The sequence below is a fragment of the Leptidea sinapis genome, chromosome 36 (genome assembly GCF_905404315.1).
Source record: "Leptidea sinapis chromosome 36, ilLepSina1.1, whole genome shotgun sequence".
In the NCBI taxonomy this organism is placed as follows: Eukaryota; Metazoa; Arthropoda; class Insecta; order Lepidoptera; family Pieridae; genus Leptidea; species Leptidea sinapis.
Window position 1 is genome coordinate 1,848,492 of NC_066300.1, and position 22,044 is coordinate 1,870,535.

Consider the following 22,044-nt stretch of genomic DNA (forward strand, 5'->3'; position numbering starts at 1 on the left):
TTATGCGGATGACCTTAAAATTTTTAGTCGAATTAAAACTGTTAGTGACTGTATTGATCTACAATTGGATCTTGATACTCTACTCGATTGGTGTAGTGCTAATAGTATGAGTTTGAGTATAAAAAAATGCTCCATTATAACTTTCACTCGTATTAAAAACCCAATTTTGTTTGACTATAAAATTGATAATATACCACTTGAGCGGAAGTTTGTTTTACGGGATCTAGGTAGGCTTTTGACTCGAAACTAACTTTTAAATATCACTATGAAGAAATAGCCAAGAAATGTAATAAGCTATCTGGCTTCATATGCAGAGCTACTAAAGAATTCAAGTCACCAAATAGTTTACTGTTACTCTATAAATCGCTAATCCTGAGCCAAATCGAGTACGCCTCCATTGTTTGGTCACCTCAATATAATACATATACTGATATGCTTGAGTCTATTCAAAGACGTCTTCTTCGCGTATTGACGATTAGGTTTGGTTTAAAAAGGGAGCTGACTACATATGAGGAAAGGCTATCTCACTTCAAGTTACTGAGCCTCGAGAGTCGTCGCAAATTGCATGGCCTAACGACTTTATACAAAATACTGGATGGCACAATTTCTACTTCCCTCTTGTCGAATATTCATCTCAGAGTTCCCAATCGGTCTTCAAGACATGAACAGCCTTTTATCATTCCGTTCTGCAATAATAACGTATCCTTCCATAACCCTATCTGTAGAATTTGTCGTCAATACAATGCACTACTACTCGAAATCAGTGAAGTACCTGACATCCACAGTTCATCTGTTTGTAAATGGAAATCTAGTTTATATAAATTCCTTAATTAGTTTAAATTTTTAAAAAAGCATCTTAATATAACTACCATAATTATTCACTTCTATTTGTCCAAATATATATTCTCTCTATCTTTTTCTTTTATAATACTACATTACCTAAAACTAGTTTTAAAATCGCTATTACTGTTGTATTTGCATAGTTATTAATTTATGCTAAACATGCTGAGTACACACCCTCGTGGAGTTGCAGCCTATCTTGTATTTAGCTGATAGTTTATTTTTTTATTATGTATTTGTTGTAATTCTGTTGTGTACCTATTAAATAAATAAATAAATAAATGCAACCAAATGCTTTCATATATGTATCATTCACGCGCAAGATCAATCCAATAATTAGTCAATACAGTATCCTAAATGAAAGTATCCTAAAGTCCATAGCATACGCGATTTGGGAGTAACACTTGATTCTAAACTTAATTTTATTGAGCACGTTGACAACATCCTTGCATTAGCCTCTAAGTCTCTAGGATTTGTAATGAGAAACGCCAAAGATTTTAGAAAAATATCCACAATAAGAGCCCTATTTAAAAGCTTTGTGAGATCTAAGTTGGAATACTGTTCCCAAGTATGGTGCCCTGACTATAATATCCACAGTGACAGGATTGAAAGGCTTCAAAAGAAAATAATCCGCTACCTCACCTACCGTACGCCTGACGTACGAGACTTGATCTCGTATAACGATCGTTTGCGTCATTTTCAAACCCTTTCATTAAAATCCCGCCGTTTATACTTAGATATGATTTTTCTGTACAAAATAATAAACAGTAAAATTGAGTGTCCTGCTCTCTTGAGTTTGTTTGACATCAATATTCCCCATCGACCTCCTCGTAAGGCAACTGCATTGTTTAAAATCCCACTCCGCAGAACGAGGCTTGGAGCCAATTCAACTTTAGTAAAGCTTTCGCGGTCATACAATTATCTATCTTCAAGGATTGAGGGTTAAGACATTAACCATAATTCAATTTAATTTAAATTTGTTCTTTAAGTGTACTTTTCTTTTTATTTGTGTAGAAATAGTTGTAGAATATGTTTTAGATTCATATAATACGTTATTAGTATCTAGCCGACAATTAACGTCAAAAAAGTATGTGTTTTTTTATTTACTAATTTAATTTAAATATGTTCTTATATATTTTTCTTTTTATATGTGTAGAGGTAAATGTAAAATATTTATTAGATTTATATAATTTGTTATTATTTTATAGCCGACAAACAATCGTCATAAAATTATGTTTCATGCATGTCCGATTGCCTGTAAGTAGAATTGCAATTATCATTTTTTTAAGTATGTTGTAATTATAGTGGAATGTATGTTGTAGTTTCTGTAGGTAATCTTAAATAAATAAATAAATTTGCGACGGAATAAAAATTCACTATGTTCATTTTTACGAACGCTTTTTTATTTCGGACTAACTGATTAGTTATCTCGTTATATTCAAAATTGTGTTGTATCTTTTAAAACACTGACCCATACAGAAAAAATAAATGTCAAATACACCGTAAAAAGCAATAACAATTAAAAAAACTAAAAAATTTACACATTTGCAAGAGTCAAGTAGTGAATAAGTGTCCATTTTAGCTTCTTCGAAAGGCAAACACAATCTATTCACCCAGAAGACTCGCGATAAAATAAAAGTAGTGAACACACAAAATAAAGAAAGAAATACGTATTGAATTGGGAATAACTCGCAATTATACTTTCTGATACTTTTTAGATTAATAATTTTAACAAATTATAAATTGGATAAACCTTAAGATAATTTTTTTTGTATGATTAAACTCACGAACATACTGTTTTGTGAGTTGTGAGTGACTACATGGGTTTTTGAATGTGGGAGAGTTATGCTGTCGTCCTATGATGACAGAACGATCGGGCTAGAATCGTTCGGATTAAGTTGCATACTCGCACAGAAAACCGGCGTGAATAATAATATAGGTATGTGTGTTCGTTGGGGAGGATATATGCTGTCAACTTTAAATTTAGTATAGTATTTATTACATATTATAATGATACAAATCAGATTTTATGCTTAATGTAAATATGTACTTACTTATGTATTTTAGTAAACAGAAAATAAACAATAGTACCAGTCTTCCAGAGGGTTAGACAGAGTTTTGGATGTCCATTTGTAGTGAATCTGAAGGGTTTGCCAACCTTCTTCTATGCAGGAAACCCATCATACACTTTTATTCTTGCTTCACTACCTGTGTCAAAATGCAGTTCTGATATTATACTATCGATAAGGAAACTTTCGATATGATGCGAGCACTAGTAATGAGAATTGTAAACAAGAACAATCGTTATTCAGACGTATTTTACAAATGTTTGCTTACATAATTGAAAGTTAATATAATAAAAATAAATACGGCATGAAATTATTCGTAAAATGCCAATTTTTGATAATAAATATGACCTAGAGTACAATATGCCTGGAATGATTTTTCAGTTTTGTAGCGCCCGCGCCGCTTACACGACCTTATTTTTTTATATCTTTTATATAATCCCTGAAGTATGAATAACGTGGAAATCGAAGGAAATTAATTCAAAATGCAAAAATATTTCAGAGTACTATACGCTTCTCTCACAGACGTCAAAATTTGTTCTCTGGACGCTCGCTAGTGGCGCTTCAAATAGGCACAAAAAAATTGCTGTCAAACATATGGAACAGCCTGCCCAGTGGTTTAATCATAGAGGTCAGTGAATCCCGCCTTTTATATGTTGTATTTAGTTACTTACATCTTCTTTGGTACCTTTATTCTTTGCGCCCGCTGCCCACAGAACACTTACGTGACGATAACTCTAACAAGCCTGAAGCCGCTGCCCAGTGCCCACGAGTGATCATATTCTCTTTGCCACTGCCCAGCTGTTTTTTGGCTCAGTGAGAATAATTTTATTTAAATATTATTGAAGAATTTAATATTGAAGCTTAAGCTCCCATTTACCAAGTACTTGCACAGAAACAGATTACAGAACTGAGTACACTATTACTTTACTCAAATTGAACGATCAACAAAGTGATTAAGTTTACTTCGACTCTAACTAACTACTTTACCAGAAAGTTTTTGGTTAAAAAAATAGAAATTGTAATTGGTAATTTAAAATAGTTAATGAGAACAGAAATATTGGCATTTAATATAATATACTTAATACGTTATTTCTAGAAATAGTTTTTTGTCCATAGATTTTTTTATTTGTAATAGTTGGAAGCAATTAAATCAAAATTGTTTTAAGAGCAGTTGCACCTTATCGATCATGATAACACTTTGGAATCTCTTTGAAGCTTCACTGCTATGCTTAAATGCTGTATGTGTTCTCCATGAAGAAAGGTTTATGCAAAAAAGTAAGCTACTTCTATATCTTTGTATAGTTTTAGATTATGTATTTAAGATTTAGAAACTATAAAGTTTTTAGTATAGTATTTATTACATATTATAATGATACAAATCAGATTTTATACTTATTGTAAATATGTACTAAAATTATTAAGTATTTTAGTAAACAGAAAATAAACAATAACACCAGTCTTCCAGAGGGTTACACAGAGTTTTGGATGTCCATTTGTAATGGTTCTTCTTCTATGCAGGAAACCCATCATACACTTTTATTCTTGCTTTACTACCTGTGCCCCTGAAATACCTTCCAACAGAATTGTGATCTACACCCAGGTTGATCTTTTCCAACACTGCCTAACACATATGCCTGATAAATTTATGCAGTCAATTTACTTTCATCAGTCATCTCTGAATGTGTCTCTGTCTTTTATATTACAGTGCCAAAAATATAAGCCTAATTCACATGAGGCCAATGTAATAATCTATTGATATATATTACAATAGCTCGATGTAAAGGGCTTAAACTTGCATTATAGTGGTACACAACATTAAAACCACAAACATTATCATACACTAGCATACAGCTGTTACTCACTAATGTGTAAACATAATATAATGTGTATAAATATGGCCTATCTTAGATTGTGTCTGGATCTGGTATAGGAAAGTTGAGATACAGTTCTTGCCAGATTAACTGTCTGCCTAATAATAATAGGTTATCATTCATAGTTGCTATATTAAGATTCATTTATTTCATAATTTAATTTTTAAACATTAAATTATAATTAAAAATATTTCATTAGCTCACTAGTTTTGCATTATTAAAAACATATATACAAAATATTTATGTGCATCATGATATCTATTGAGTAACAGCTCCTCACCCCTGATATGTTGCTGAAGCATTAAATCCTCTAATGAAAATTCATCCTCTTGTCTGTTATTTTAACAGCCTATGTGTCATTTCAAGTCCCTAGGTTATATTGACAATATTGTTACCTTTATATAAAGATGTTAGGATCATCATATTCTGAAACGTGACATTGGCGAGTTGTGGTGCCCCTTCCACAGAAGCCACTAGGAAGAATAGAATAGAATCATCATATTGTGGCCTGTCAGTTGGTGGTAATTTACAACATCTCTTGTTTCAGTGGGATGGGGAGCTAACACACAGAATCAAGGCTTTGAAGATCAATCATCTGTCAAATTTCAAATATTAAATTTGGTTCGTTCTATAAGGACTGTTACTAGAAGTAAGTAATGTGTTTATATTAGAAGCAGCAAATAGATGCATTGCCGGCCTTTAACTTGTAATCTAAAAGACCCCTTAGTCATATTGGATCTGGAAAACTACAGCTGGTAATTGATTCCACAAAGTGGTGGTGCAAGGCAAGGTATTTCACACAGAGTGTGGTTGTAGAAAGCCAGATGACAACATTATATGGTTGGAATTTTGTATTCTGACATGTAGTCCAGTTAACTATAGCTCATTGCTCAGATTGATTCTTTTCATGGATTTTTTTTGGACCTTTTGCAGTGAGCTGACATATCTTTATGAATCTTATAATATCTTTTGCTGACATATCTCAATGAAGAATTAAACTTTGACCCAACCCAAATAAATGCTACTTTTTAACAGACTTTGAAAAGGAGGAGGTTCTCAATTCAATTGGTTATTTTTTTATGTATGTATGTTGATTTATGATCGTAAATGATCCGATTTTGGTGATTCTTCTTTAGTTTGATGCGGAATGTTTGCCATTTGGTCCCATAAACATAGTTTGGCCCCATAGTTTTCATTTTATGAATATTTTTGTGTTTGTGGATGATTTTATTATAGTTTGTGGACTGCTTTTTTAGGAGTTATGATTTTGTTTTATTATATGTATATATAAATATATTTATTATATATGCTCTCGTTTTCCAAGGTAATTCAGTTGTATAAACAGGGCTCTCTTGAGGTAAATTCAATATTAAAGTTGCTGATGAACGCGAATTTCGGAAACATTGCTTCACTCACCATGTCTACTACAGGATATCTCAGTAAGGTTTACTCAAACAGCCGCAGCGAGTTTGGGAGTGGATGTCTAGCTTCGTTAATTTACATTATTTGGGTAATTTTCCTGCACCAGATCACATAGCCAGACTTCAGGCAAATATTTCCTTTTGCACAATAATGTCAGTCCCAGATATTTTATCTTAGTGGAAAACGGTGTAGGTTATTTATTTATTACATATTAAGGGGATGTGAGGCCATCCTTTTTCTGCTTTCTAGTAAAAGCACCAGGACGGTCTTTTCAGCATGAACCACCAGTTTATTGTGTTGGCACCATTTATATATTAGAGCTCTCTATAAAAGGTACGAGATCTACTGTCTCAAGATACACTAGATCATAAAATCAGAGATACACCATGTAGCCTCAATTTTACAATCCTACCGAGAGCATCGACTCGACCCATCTGACTATAGTAAAGTTGGCCATTTAATCATCTAAAGCATTGGCTTGCCCCTTGAGTAAAAATTTTCTTCAAATTCCTAAATTTTAGATTAGATAATAGACATAGATTTTAGTTAGTTTAATAAAACTAAACAATGTGTTACTACTATGTTAATGCTACTATTTTTTCTTTACAGTTCCACTCATCATTTTGAATATATTAACAATATTGTTCAAATTGCTCCTAGGTTAATAAGTAATATGATGAAAAAACACAGAGTGCTAGACCTCTAATTGTACTTTTATTGTTGCAATAGAAGACTACAACATGTTATAAGGTTATTGTATTTTTTTAAATATGTATAAAATATTTTTAATTTTATATTGACTTTGTAGTTTTATTTAAGTATTTTTGCATAACATAGCATAAAAATATGTCATCAAACACCAAACAGCTATGATATCACCTATTGTACACCTGATAACTCTAGGCAAATAACAAAAATTTTGAATAATGTATTTCAGAGCAATATCATTGATAAAACTTAAAAATAATATAGGACCGAGGTGAGAGCCTTGAGGAACGCAAGACATAGCAAAGTAAGGCTGCTAATCGTAACCATTCATTGACACAATCTAAAGTCTTTTTGCTAGGTAATACTGAAACCAACTGAGGAGTGAACCGTTATTCGAAAATGGTATAGTTTTTATAGATATTCTGTATAGATTGCATCTACTTCATCACCCCAGCGCAAAGATCTGCTAAAAAACATGCTAAATTTGTTGCAGTGGAACGACTTGGTAGAAATCCATGTTGATCAACAGAAAGGGAATGTTTGACATGTGAAAACAAGATAGAATAGCTATTGGCCCATAATTTTTACGTTTGCCTTATTCCCTTTTTTGTGCAATGGAAATATTCGTCCATTTTCAACTCATCTGGGAAACATCCATCAGCCAAAGAGCGGTTAAAATAATACTTAATGGTAAAGCAATAGCAGAACTAAAACACTTAACAAAAACAGGAGGATAACTGTCGAGGCGAGAACCCTTAAAAATATCTATTTGTTTTAATTTAGCTAATACTTCCCTTTTATTTATAGTAATTTTGTTAATAGCATTACTATTAATAATGAAATGATCATTGGGCGTGTTTTGTGAAGAGTTCTTAGCTAGCAAAAAGATTAGTAATATCAGACCCGGATTCAACAGATGTGTTGTCGCTATCATAGTCACTGGAAGTAATGTGGAATTTTTATTTTGTGATTTAATGTAGCGCCAGAATGCACTTCGAGTTTTAGCTATTTCCTGTTCAATTGAACTTTTGTATTGATTATAGCAAATATGAAAAAGCTTTACACAATGAACATGGACAGTTTCAAATTAAATCATATCGATTGGATTATTATATTTAGGATATCTACCTCTTACAGAGTTTTTCTATTTCAGCAAGTCTTCTATTTATTAAAGACACACTAATCCACAGTGGCAATTTGGACTTTATAGGATTCTTTTTTGGTATAAATTTCTCTCGAACATCATACAATATTTGATAAAACAATGACACGACTTCATTTACTACATTGCGCAAATCTGAAGTTCCATTCGACCCTGCATAATTAGCTTACAATTTTGTTGTAGTCACCTGGAATATTTATAACTAGCGCAGGATGCCTATTATCTTGTTCACGCAGAATGTCCAAAGTTTTATTGACATATGCATTCCCTATATTCATTCGAACCAGATCCAATAGCCTTCCATCAGAATTTTCTATGTGATTAATTTGGTACAAATTATTTAACGCTATGTTATCGATAAAGTTAATTAATTAAAATGTTTTATAGTATGTGTATTAGTTAGTAAGTAAATTTTTATGTTTTGTTAACTGTAATAAAGGCATTATTATTATTAATCGATACAAGTATATCCCAGTTAGTTATTGTCATTAGTAGCCCCTTACGATAAGTTTCTTCTGTTTTAGCCATTTAAGGAACGGTAAGTTGAAATCACCCAATATTAAAACCTTATCAACCATGCTCATAGCATTGTTAGCTTTGTCCAGATGGTTCCATAACACTTCAAGATTAAGAGGTGGATGTAGTTATTATTATTTAAATTGAGAAGTACACATAAATATCTTCGCAATCAGTTTCCCATACTTCAACGCGTATTGAGGGAATGTCTTTTTTTATGCCATTTAGTACCTAAGTACCCCTCCTCCATCGTTTTTGATGAAGTACAACATGACCTATCACTATGATATATTATGCAGTAATTTGAGTTTATGAATTCACCATTTTTTATTTCCGAATTAAGCCGGGTCTCCGTTAGAGCGATAACATTAAAGTTTGTTTGCATAATTTGTTTATAAATGTTATTCGTATATCTAAATGAATAAATAATAAAACAAACTAAACTAAGTATAGTCGGAAATGTAATTCGAATTTCGATTATTCGTGATCAAAAATGTGAAGCAATGTCACTGTCAACATGATAATTCAGAGGCTATCAACATTTTTCTAGTATCAGTAGTTTAATTATTGCAAACTTATTTTAATTCATAAAACATTTTCATTCATTCAAAAAAATATTTTTTTTTACAAATGTCTTTATTTGATAATATTTACTAAACATAAAGAAATACTTTCTTTATTAATATTCGCTCTCTGATTCGGGGTTTGAAGAGATCGATGACGATGGATGGATGGATGGAATTGGTTACTCTTATAAATTGTATTTTCCGTAGCCAACTTGTTCTCAGCAATAGTTTGCTAATTTGATATTTCTCTTTTTACGATTTCTAATAACTGAGCTGTTATCATATTTTCTTCATAATTTATATTTTTCGATATGAGCCATTCAATGATTAGTGCAGTTATGGGGTTCTATTCTAACCTTCGGGAGTGGTAAGGAACATTATCTAAACGTATACCGAATTGGTTTTTAGCTTTGACAGTATCCCTTAAAACCACTTTTCAAAATGAGCGAGTTGAAGACTCGCTTTTTTTTTTGGATTCGAACATTAATAATGCTCCATCTACAAATCCGTTCTCGTTGCCTATATGACATAATATAAGACGCCTTCCTTTTTCGTTGGACCTTTTCAGCCTGTGGCAAACCCCTCTTGTTAAAGAGTTTTAATTTGAGTATCAAACCACATTTTCGTCTTGTAAAAGTATTTACCATTATTAACTGTAATCATAAAAATCTCCATATTGTATAAAAGCAAAACATTCACTTTCCAGTTTTTTGGGAGATACACAATTCTCCGCTACATAAACTGCTACGGCGCTTGTGGGTAGCATATTTAAAATTTATATATTTAAGGACGATTCTCATCGTGTGCATTGCAATATCAGGCATACCAAGATCAGAGTTTACAGCTTTAATAATCTTAAATCATTATTAATATTTTAATCACCCAAATCGAATAACTTAGAATAGACTAGAGTAGCCAACATACAGGAAATACCCAAATGTCCAAACTATCATAACAATATAGATAATTATCACAGATTAAGTTTTACATAAATTAACACTTAACATACTAACTTTGTTTACTGTAGGTTCACTTCTGTAAAAGAGATATGTGCTTTTCATCTTATTGCTGAATAAGTAAATTCACCATCTTTGTCTCGAATATTTATATCCTTTTTAGGACAGGTTGAGCCGAGGTGGTTTAACTTCTTCAGTGATTTTGTTTTCATTTAATATTTTGCTCACTGTCACAGTAGAAACACCGATAATCTCTAGGGTCTTCTTTGCGCAATCACCTTAAGATCAATACTGATTTTTAGGCCAATTTTTAACTGACTTCAAAAAAGGAGGCGTATTGCGTATTTTTATACAATCTAATTCTAGTAACGATTATTGTAATTTTTAGAGTCGGTGTCATCCAAGATAGGTTTGTAACTACGTATGTATGTAGTTACAAACCTATCCTGGACACATCCTCTCGCCTCCTCACGACTCAAGCACATCTCACCCATAACTATATATAGTTATAGGTGAGGAGGCGAGAGCGGGTCGTGGCGGAAGGACACCGATTCCAAAAATTACAATAATCGAAACTAGAATTAGATTAATTAAATAGATTGTATAAAAATACGCAATTATTTTTTATACTTTTTAGTGCATATTATATCTATTGTTTTGGAATAGTGTTTTTGAAGTCAGTTGTTTTTTGTTAAAATATTTTTTTTGTAACCATGCCTAAAGGCATTCATCATAACCTTTTCAGGCACAGAAATAGCGTTGCCTTTTTTCGGAGGTGACAGCATATCCTGTCCACCTAGCGCAGCATCCATGATTCGTTTTGTTATGACAACTATATTTTATTAAATAAAAAAAAAAGATAAATAAATAAAGAAAACTTGACAACAAACAAAAAATAGCCAGTCAGACCCGTCACCAAAGAGAATATAATCACTACGTTTCTGTCACTATAACCAATAGATTTTTATTGGAACGAAGTTCCTTATCGCGCGTTGTGAAAGGGGGCTAGACGGAAAAAAATCTTACGAAAAGTTGTCACGACACTTTTTGCTATAGAAACTATTGTAAGCTGTGCGGTGTGCGCATGTTTCTCTGTCTGTCTGTTATGAATGGATATTAAATAATAATAATATTTTTTATTATTATATTAATAATAATATTATTAATTTATTTAATAATAAATTAACAATTTAATTATTAATATATATATTAATTATTATAAGAAATGTTATAATATAATATTAAGTATATTAATAATTTTTTTATAATAATTTATATAAATAATATATATATATATATAATATAAATAATTATAATTTAAAATGAAAATTTCATTTAATTTAAGTATTAATAATTAATTATATTATTAAAAAATACAATTTAAAATTAATATATATAAAATTTTATTACAATTTCTTCACTAATTAACCGAAAGGAACTTCGTTCCATCCGGGTGTCCCTTGACACCTCTCAACTTTTTGTAAAATTACTTACGTTTTTCTTCTATGCGCGAGCCAAATGTTTAGGGCTTCTATCTTATTGCCAGTGTCAGAGCAAAATTTGCACAAAAAAAAATACATTTTAATTTTAGGATGTATTTTATGCTATATTACAAAGAGAAAACGTTATATAATATTTATTTTTATGTATTTAGACTACACTTTATTTTTAAAATGATATTTTATTATATTTCGACACGCACAATGGACAAGGTTATTATTTTTAGTGAGCAACACCATTATTGACATTTTTGATCTCGAATTATTTAACCGACTGTAAAAATATTCATTGATAAACAAAATCGAATTTACCAAAGCAAAATAGAAATTACTAAGGTTGTTTTGTTGCCTATCACATATATTTCGTTCGTTACGTATAATACATTTTCTTGTAACCTCATACCTAGTTGCTACTTGCTCTTTTATTATGGAAAAGCATGACATAGAAATAGTTGCTGAACATTCGAACTTAACCACTATTGAAATTAATCCATCAGTCTCCGAAAATGTTGATTTGGAAAAGGAGACCAGCAATGACGATGTGAGCAACAGTATTCCACTTTTTGCACCCGATGACGGGCCTAAAATATATAACATCCAGGATGATTTCGTGACACCTCCACTTATTGCTTCCAATTTGCCTGAACTTTTTAATTCACTGCCAATTCATGGCCAACCAGAACCTGCAATAGACCTAAAAACATTTCAAGAAAATAAGATCAGGGAATTTGTGGGTAGGGAATTGCGTGATTGTGAATTCGAAAAATTAGTGGCTTTCTGCAAGTGAGTACCTATTTGTATTATTTTTTTGTGACAAAGCCAGCCATATTTACCACTGCTGCTCATGATCAATGACACCCTTAACCATACTCCAAAAGAGAAAAACTTTCTACTTAGCACTCTTTATGCCTCCAATTCTCTTGACAATGACAGAAAAACACGACAACTCGCACTGTTAGAACTTGCCGCCGGAGGTCCAGTTCAGGCAGAAAACTGTTATCTTAGAGGGTCACGAGTTGATCAATGACCGACAGTTTGGCTATCACCATGGTGGGTGATCTTCTGGTATTCCTAACACATAGGTGGGTGGTGGCTTTCAAGGGAGAAAGCCTGTCATTTAGTCTGGATATAGCAAAGTGTTGGTCTGGCAACATTCTATATGTATTGCTGTCATCTCTGACACACCACAAAATAGGATATCATCCTCACCATCTTCATTTCATGCATTTGGTTTTCCACTAACTTTCTTCCACATACAATCAAACTAAGGAACAAGCTCATTTGTACTGTTTCCAGGATACAACATTTCTTAAAGGCCGGTAACACTCCTGTGACTCCTGGTTTGCAGGAGAAATTAGTAAAGTTTTTCTGTTTGCATAAGCCATTTTGTCTCATAGGTGGAATAAGCTTGCCTTATAGAATTACTATATGTGCAATTGGTTTGTATTAATATTATAAGAATAATTGAAATCTTGCCATACTGCATTTATACAATGTCAATTTGGGATTAATGTGATGCTATTTTTCAGCCCCAAACATCTGCTAACTGGAAACGAAGTAAGAATGCCAACAGCTTATCCAACCACAGTTGCCTATTCATCACATGAAGATCAAAAAATTGATGATGATACCAACCTCAATATTCTGAAAAAGCTAAAAGTGAGAATCGATAATGACAGAAATAACCTCTATTCAAAAAGATTGAAGTACAGGGGTGTTAGAGTACTACCTCCGCCAAAAGATGTAAGTTCCTTAATTTTTTTTAAATAAAATAATATGTCTGATCTATTTAATCTAATCTAAGGTGATGACCTTAATTTTTAGGAAGACTCAACAGAGTCTGAACAATTATTGATGCCGGGAAAGGATGTATTATATCAAGTAAGGCTATATAGACCCTTCCACTGCTCACTAAAAGAGAGACAGGTATGCATATATTTATTATTGTTACTAGAGTTATGGTACTATGATCTATTTCTATGAATGCACTCCTAATTTCTCATCTGGTACAAGTCTTTTCCTAATGTTAAGCCAAATCATTTAGAGATTCATTCATGTAGACCTTGACGGAAATTTGAAAATGATTGAGCCCAAATACAAAGAAGCAAGAAAATTACATAGTATTCATTACACTCTTTTGGATTGTTAAATATACATGCTCTGTCGAATTTCCGCAAGATTTCGATGGTACTAGAACAAGAATAAACTGGTGCCTACTCTCCACAGGCTATGAAAAGTGACTGACATGTTCGTGGGGCAAGGTATTTACAACTTGATACATATATCGGCAAGGTATTTACAACTTGATACATATATCCATTTCGAAGCTTCCTTTGAACAAATTTAACTTGACCATCACACAAAAATTATGCAACAAAGGCTACTATTATTTATACCAACAAATATTAATTAGTACAAGTATGGAAGTCTCACTCGCAAAATCAGTTAAAGAAATAGAGACTCTTGCGTTCATGCAATAAGGTGTAAATCTGATCGCATAGCTCTACTAGCCTACATTTTTTGTTCACCTAGAAGTTGCCTCTCTTTCTATCGCATGACCCTTACCTCTTCTTACGACATTAGGGTTGCCATCTTTACCTACAACTGTACCTACCTAGTATAAGGTCATCTTGTAAAAATAGCTCAGTTATTTCTATAATAAAATAGGTATGTAATCGTAATTTTTAATTAATATTCTTCGTTGTCAAACCTACATTAGTTGCCAATAGTAATGAAGACCACTACATAATCAAACCTACTTAGTATAAAGGAAATAAATAGGTAGCCATCATGCATGGTAATTTCATTATAATAATAATGACTTTAAATTAGATTGTTTCAGCGTCTTTAGGAAGCTTAATAAATTGAAATTTGGATCACAATGACCTATAATATGCTTTGCTAGTTAATGTTTCTCCATTTTTAAAATATCGGTCGCATCTGTAAAGTGGGTGACATCAAATCGCGCGTGTGCGTCAGTGCTCGCTCGTGAGTCCCTACTACCTGGGCCTACGCTGTAGAGGACGCCGCACGTAATTACGATTTCGTATACCTAAACGCGTAGTGAGACAGGCCTGACTATACCATTAAAGACTTCTTGAATCACAAACAAGTGTGGAAGTAAACTGCTCAGCACAAAATAGGCAACCATAAATAATTCTAATACATCCATCTTACTTGGAGATGTTGACAAAAATGTCGTAACTCGTCTTTTATGTTGTGAAGCAATTATGTAATTATATTTCAGGGTTTCCGTTACACCGTGTTCAGCAATGACTTGGTGTTATTAGGGCGGCATTATCTCTCCGATTTACGGGACCGCATCAGTTGCCCCAACGATTCAGCTGCCAACGTGGACGTGTCGGAGAACCCGGATGAAATCCCGGCCGCCTGCTCCAAGGTAACCTGCAGGTGCGGGGATTTGGGAAAAATAATAGGTTTATTTATTTATTCATATTCACCAGTGGTAATTACAATATTACATTTTTAATTATGCTCAGTTACAAAGGTCTTATTACTAAAAGCATTACCTTGTAAGGAGAATACCGCATGCGAAAATTTGCGTGAAATAGTTATTTAAAATTTGTATAAATTATAAAACAGCCGTTCTATTGTATTCTATGTATGCTCAATAAATTGATGTCATAGCACAATGTCTTGTAATACATGGGGCACACTAAAAGTTTTGCACTTCTGTTAATCGTATTGTAATAGTAATCGTCTGGTATTTGAACAATTTTTTTTCTTAGTAATTAAAAAAAAACAATTGGCGGGAAATCCTTTGTCAATTATTTTTTATCACACATCAAATTTCTACGTACGCAACGCAAATGGGATAAGTGGAAAATATTTTAGAGTGATAATTTTTTATGATTTTAAAAGTTCTCTCTCTCAGCAAGACTGCCGCTCGTCTTCTAAATGCTTTTGGTTAGAAGCACCTTGCTTGAGCACCGTGAGGCGATGGTTTGCTGAATTTGAGAGAGGTAGGGTTTCTTTACATGACGAATTTCGTGAAGGGCGGCTTTCAACTGCTGTCAACGAAAATAATGTGGCTACTGTTAAGCGGCTAATTGAAGAAAATCCGCGGATTACTTATGAGACAATACGAGGACTATTGGAGATTGGTATGAGCCAAATTCAGAAAATTTTACACGACGAATTGAAAGTTCGGAAACTTTGATGTCGTTGGATCCCTCATGAACTGACAGCGGGCTCGGGTGGAATGGTGCTCACAGATGCTAATGAAGTACGACCACGGACATTCTAATGCTGTTTATAACATTGTCACAGGAGACGAAATGTGGATTTATTGTTTTGAACCCGAAAAAAAACAGCATTCTTGTGTTGTTTGAAAATGAGAACAGGCCAACAAATGTGAGGCAGGCGAGAAACGTTGGTAAAAAAATGATCGCATTTTTTTTCTTAGCTATGGGTCCCATCTGCACAATTCCACTTGAAGATCAAAAGAGTGTTAATGCCAAGTAGAATTCTACCATTTGTTAACCCAGGGTGTTAAAAAAGTTCGCGAAAGACGACCAAAAAGCCGCTTTCTCCATCATGATAACGCTTCTTCACACACGACCAAAAAAACTAAGTCATTTTTAGCTTCCGAAAAAGTACAACTCGTCACCCTCTGATTTCTGTATTTTCCCCAAAATCAAAGATTTGATGAGAGGTTTCACTTTTACCAATTCCGAAGAGGCAGTGATAGCGGTCAATCAGCACGTAGAAAACATGCCTTCAGATCTGTGGTCCTCCTGTTTTAAAAAATGGTTCGATCCCATGAATTTTTTTTTAAAATGTAAAGGAGAGTATTTTGAAAAGCAATAAACATAATATTTTTTGTTATAACATGTTGTCATTTTAAGTTTCGCAAAACAATTTTTGTATTGTCTTTTTAAATTTCGCAGTATAAGAGTAGGTAATGAATAAATAATGTCGTTAGGATATCTTCCCGTCGTCGTTCCTGTTCATTAGCAACACGTTCTACGTGGACGAGCGGCCCGGCTGCAAGGACATCAGCCGCGTGGTCCGTGACTGGGCCGAGCGGAAGAAGATCGGGCGCTTCCTTACGCGCAGCATGAACACCACACGTCTCCGGGACGTCGACGTCAGACTGGGGCATCCTGACGTGAGTTACATTCTCATCACTTGACAGTTGACACTAGGTTACACCGAGGACGATTTCATTTGAACTTCGAGATGTGGTGACAGTTACAAACAATAGCATAAATGTGAAATTCTTATTTATTAACGCTGATTTGTTCCGCTATGTATATAGCGCGCATAATGTTTCTGGAACTGGGCACTTTCATAATCATGTCTCTTTTTTTTATATCTTTTCGGCATCACTCTTTTCTTTCAAGCAAAACTTGACACGTGGCCACTGTGACCATATGCGATATCGTGTTTAGAATAGAATAATAATATCGTATTGCAATAACACTTGATAAACGTCATGAAGCTATATCAGTTCGTAAAGGGGCTATGAGACGGGGAGAAGAACTGATAAGAAAGTCCCAGCCCATCTTTTAAATCATATAACAACTTATCTTATTTAATATAATATTTTAGGTGGCCTGCGCAGGACCAGACAATAACCATGCATCATTACCCTCTATATAATCTACTATATTATAATAAGCCTTCCTTGTCAAAGAAGCTTTAGATAATATATTTCTTGAATTTGTGCTTATTAAGTCCAAGTTAGTTAAGTTGTCGCGTCGACGTGTCAGTCTGGGCGATAGTACAGCTATAGCATCGTTCGACTGCCAGCACTTTTAAAATATGCCAATCGAGCATTTTGTAGGGAATTTCTTAGCTTATAAGTGCATCCATGGATGTATTTGACTGAAGGGTAGTGGCAATATGGAACCAGTCACTGAGCCCCGCCTCGCCAGTTCATCCGCTGCAGTATTACCCAATGAACCATCGTGTTTCTTTATCTAATGTAGAGTCACTCCTGATGGCAGATACGTATACTAAAGGATTAACTGTGCGTTATTTCAATCTTTTGTTTTCACTGCAAACTGATGAGGTCGGTTAACTAAAGCCAATAGATGAAACATTTTTTTATAAAAATTACTATGTATTCTGAACATATACAATTTTTCACGGTGAAATGAATAGCTGCGTGCAAGAGAGGCGGTTTAGTTCATACTGTTGCATTTAAATCGCGTAGACAGAAGCGGCAATAATATTTGAATGTGTTGTTGGTGCCTCTTTAAGTCCAGTGATCTGATCCAGCGGGCGCCTTGCAGGTGTTCGTGCACCAGGGCAACTGCGAGCACCTGCTGACGTTCTCGGTGGTGCGCCTGCTGTCCGCCATGGACGTGCTGCGTCCGTCGCTGTACCCGCACCACACGCAGCTCACCAGCTCGCAGACCGTGTACTGCGCGTCGTGCGCCGAGTTCGCGAGCACGTGGCTGGTGGGCGGCTGCGAGCGCGTGCCCTTCGACCCCACGTTCTTCTGCGACACGTGCTTCCGCCGCTACCTCTACAAGGACGGCAAGAAGATCTGCGAGTTCAAGGCCTTCGCCTACAAGGGCTACTTCGACTTCAACGTGCTCAAGCCGATGGCGCGGTAACCCGCTGCCGCCCAGCCTACAATCCTCATCATTTGGATGTATTGTGGTCATCCACACGTTTTTATCGGACAGGAGAAGCGAACACGCCACCTCATGGTAGTCTCACGAAAGGAAATACAAAAGCTGTTAACCCGCCAGCACTCGCGCCTCAAGAAATTACATCAGCACTCGCGTGTAGAGCATTTTGCTCACGTTTATGAATGTCAATAAATGCAAGTTTTACCAAAAATATGAATAAAAAAATATTTTATTAAATAAAATACACATTATTTATTCTACAAAATATATATTGAAAAATTTAACAATATTAATCTTTTTTATTTTAATTAACAATCATAGGAACTAATTTGCCAGTCTTGTAAGGCAGTCTTACGGAAAAAATGAAAAAAAAAATTAAAAATAAAAAACTTCTAAACTAAGTATAAATAATTAATCTTCGTCATATACGCGAGCTTTACACATATCACATAATGTACGACTATGCTCGGTACATAAAAATTTTTGACAATAAATGCAGCTCTTTTTGGTCTTGCGATTTTTGCGTCTTGGGCAAACCGCGCAGATACCACTTGGTTTTTCTTCTTCTGGTAACTCAGATTCTGGTACAAAACGTTTGATCACTTGCTGCAGAGGATATGAAATATTTTGGAAGGTGCTTCTTCTTTGGATATGTGGCTGTATTAGTTGAAGAGCTAGTTGTTTCAAGTAGTCTCTGCGCGTGATGATTATACCCGTATTTTCTTTGTAAATGATTTGACTGTTGATTCCGGCTATGTTTAGGATCGTGAAAAATAATCTCAGCGGCCATCTACATGCCACTCTTGCCACAGAATACTCTTCTTTTAGTCGATCACAACATCAACACCTCCTTTCGTTTTATTATAAAAGGTGATAATTTCGGGTTTCGCGTTAGTTCCAGTAGTTGGATCGATTCGGTCGTCGTTATGAAGTGTACTTATCATAAGAACATTTTTTTAATTCTTTTTGTTTGGTACGTAAGACACCAGAACCTTGCTCTTATGAAAACCAAAGATACTACTAGGTTTTGGTCTTTGTTTGATGTCGAGAAAAAATGGTGGAATTTCCCTTTTATTTTTCCTAAGTGTACCAACGATAGTAGTCCGTGCAGCTAGTAATTCATCGGCCAGTGGAATCGATGTAAAATAATTGTCAGCCGTAATATTTCTGCCTGTATTCAAAATATCTTGTGATAAAAGGTTCACCACTGCAGATGCAGTATTATCATATTTGTGTGGACCGTTCGGTTGCTTTCCCGGGTAAATTTTTAAGTTACTTGTATAAAAATTCTTTGAATCACACAAAGCATATACTTTTATACCATACTTAGCTGGTTTGTTTGCTATATACATGCGGAATTTGCATCGTCCTCGGAACGATTCGAGCATTTCATCTATAGTGACGTTCTCTCCTACTTGGTAATTGGCTCGGCACTTTGCGATAAAAGATTCGAATAATTCACGAATTGGAGCAATATTGTCATACTTTGACCTTTCGGAGCGGGAGTTTATGTCATCGAACCTTATAGCTCTCATCAACAAAAGGAACCTATTGCGACTCATAGCAGCTCTAAAAATATCAGGTGCCGTGCCATCTTTGTCCCACATCTCTTTCAAATTTAAGTGATTCATCTTTTTTATACCAGCCATGTACAAAATACCAATAAAGGCTTTTAGTTCTACAATATCAATCTCTTTGCAATCTCTCTCCCTTGAGAATTGGTCCTTGATTTTTCTAATGTGGATATTTGTAAAGCGAACTATATCAGTCAGCATTTCTTCACTCACAAAGAGGAGAAAACAATCCATTATAGTGTTAGCATTTTTAGCCACTGGTTTTACCCCTGGTTGTTTTTCGACAATGTTGTGAGCTCTTGTTCTCACATTGGAACGAAGTGGATTATAGGTCCATTTTGTACACCCATCTTTGCCTAAGTAACACAGCTGATTGCCCAGTGAAATTGAAGAAACCTCACCTTCTACTTCCGATGACGATTGTTCGGTGTTAGTAGAATGATGACTGTGCTCACTGTCTCTATCGCTTTCAATATCATCGGCTCTAAAAGACGGGTCCTCAATGTCTTCTAAATCTTCCTCCATCAACCATGGAAAAACTTGTTCGTCTCTTTGATCACGATCCATCTATAATAGAAATACATAATAGATTACTATTTCAGTAATGTAAAATCATAATATTACATAAAAGTAGCAGTTAAACTGTCTTTAAGATGAAAAAAAATTAAGTCATGAGTAAAAAAAAGGAGGTACTTACGTCGATACCCGCGCGATGAGCAAAACGCCGCCTGATGGTACACGGCGTAACAAACCACCTCGTCCAAGTGACTGGCGCACACTGGCGAGAAGTGAACTGCATACAGGGGTGGGGGACGGAATAAAACACAGCTACCAAATGAACGATGTACGTACGAATAAATTTGACAAAATGGCGCGTGTTTTAAATTTGCTGTGAGCAAAATGCTCATAGCGCGAGTGCTCGCGGGTTAATATTGGTGGGACTTGGAAACACCCCTACACACGACCTAATGGTTCGAGCTGATACGATACTGACACTTATGGGCAATAGAATGTCTCGTATAATTGGCGAGTTGGAGGCACGCAGCTTGTTCGTACCCAATTTGGTTACCACATTGCGATTTTTAGGGACCTTTCTTCACATACAAACAAACTGAATGTCCCTTGACGATGTTTCCAGGACGATAGGACATGAGTACCTCCGAAATACGCTTATGGAAAGTCATCGACGTACCTGTAAAGCTTCAGTTGTGGTCATTTATCAACAACGAGTTTATTTCATTCCATAAAGGGAGTATTATTGGAAACTTTATATCGTTTTATAAATCGCAGTAATTAATCGTACCTAAATCCGAACTAGTGCGCACTCTCCTGATCTAAGAATGCTTACAATAGGTAATGACAGATTTGTTTTCTTCTTTAATAATGTTGATACACGTTTACTATTTTATTATTAATTTTTATAGATCTGCTTACAATTACGCCCGAAAAAGCTCAGTGTCATGGCGGCCGGTTATGACGTCACGCTTCAGAAATCAATGATAGGGCGTAATATTGCCTACAGTAAAACTTCAAGCGAAGCGGTGCATCATTACAATGTTTATATTTATATTAAAGCACGTTCGTTTTTTTAAATTCTTTCATTATAGATTTTTTCTTAAAACCATCCTTTAATTCTTTATTAGTGTCACAACCCCAGTGAGGATACGAATATTTTTCATCAACTTTGTTAAATCTTATTGCGAATACCTTTCAAAACTTCATCATGCTAAAGCAAAAAACATTAAATAAATGCGAAAACTTGCAAAAATAAATAGCTGTAAAATTGATATTAAAAGAATTGCAAGAAATAATATCTAGTGGTTTTATTTTAAATTACTCCCTACATATATAGAAATTCGTAGTACTAACTCTCAGTTATAAATATTATCTTACCAACCAATGTGGAATGAGATTTTTTGCAGGAGAAATTGGGTGGCGGTGATCATTTAACATTCGTTGACCCATACACTAGGTGTGATATCAAGAACAAAGATTGTAATAAATCAATCAAACACGTACCCACGTACCTAATAATAATAATATTGGCTCTTGGCCACAACCTAGGCAGAGCCTGTACTGTGGGTAACAGTAATATATTCTATGCCCCCGAAGTAGGTATTGTAAAAGCTCGTGAGACCTCGAGATATTTTTTGGTAGCTAATTCTATTGTTTTTTCGTAAATATTACAACTAGATCGAAAATAAGACATATCCACTCGTCATACAATTATGTCATAGACAATTAAGAGTCCATATT

The 22,044-nt window shown here is 34.4% G+C and overlaps 2 protein-coding genes across 4 annotated transcripts; both read left to right on the plus strand.

The window, feature by feature from the left end:
• Nucleotides 1-4,025: 4,025 nt before the first annotated feature.
• Nucleotides 4,026-7,002, plus strand: LOC126975591 (immediate early response 3-interacting protein 1). Its single transcript, XM_050823544.1, has 3 exons — nucleotides 4,026-4,184; nucleotides 5,328-5,429; nucleotides 6,812-7,002. The coding sequence occupies exons 1-3, from the start codon at nucleotides 4,097-4,099 to the stop codon at nucleotides 6,865-6,867; spliced, it is 246 nt and encodes an 81-aa protein (XP_050679501.1). The 5' UTR covers nucleotides 4,026-4,096; the 3' UTR covers nucleotides 6,868-7,002.
• A 4,848-nt stretch (nucleotides 7,003-11,850) lies between these two features.
• Nucleotides 11,851-21,601, plus strand: LOC126975586 (snRNA-activating protein complex subunit 3). 3 transcript variants are annotated; one of them, XM_050823539.1, is made up of 7 exons: nucleotides 12,258-12,392; nucleotides 12,906-13,048; nucleotides 13,139-13,352; nucleotides 13,434-13,535; nucleotides 14,857-15,009; nucleotides 16,555-16,740; nucleotides 17,870-21,601. In XM_050823539.1, the coding sequence occupies exons 2-7, from the start codon at nucleotides 13,038-13,040 to the stop codon at nucleotides 18,194-18,196; spliced, it is 993 nt and encodes a 330-aa protein (XP_050679496.1). In that variant the 5' UTR covers nucleotides 12,258-12,392; nucleotides 12,906-13,037; the 3' UTR covers nucleotides 18,197-21,601. The 3 variants fall into 3 exon arrangements, with proteins under 3 accessions (XP_050679497.1, XP_050679495.1, XP_050679496.1); XM_050823538.1 differs by lacking the exon at nucleotides 12,906-13,048 and having other exon boundaries at nucleotides 11,852-12,392; XM_050823540.1 differs by lacking the exons at nucleotides 12,906-13,048; nucleotides 17,870-21,601 and having other exon boundaries at nucleotides 11,851-12,392; nucleotides 14,857-15,020; nucleotides 16,555-16,700.
• Nucleotides 21,602-22,044: the final 443 nt, after the last annotated feature.

Coding starts and splice junctions, on each gene's coding strand:
- LOC126975586 (XM_050823538.1), top strand. CDS start 12,037: ATGGAAAAGCATGACATAGAAATAGTTGCTGAACATTCGAACTTAACC. Junction 13,536..14,856: donor GCTCACTAAAAGAGAGACAG/GTATGCATATAT, acceptor ATTATATTTCAG/GGTTTCCGTTACACCGTGTT. Junction 16,741..17,869: donor TCAGACTGGGGCATCCTGAC/GTGAGTTACATT, acceptor GGCGCCTTGCAG/GTGTTCGTGCACCAGGGCAA.
- LOC126975591 (XM_050823544.1), top strand. CDS start 4,097: ATGATAACACTTTGGAATCTCTTTGAAGCTTCACTGCTATGCTTAAAT. Junction 4,185..5,327: donor AGAAAGGTTTATGCAAAAAA/GTAAGCTACTTC, acceptor CTCTTGTTTCAG/TGGGATGGGGAGCTAACACA. Junction 5,430..6,811: donor TATAAGGACTGTTACTAGAA/GTAAGTAATGTG, acceptor TTTTCTTTACAG/TTCCACTCATCATTTTGAAT.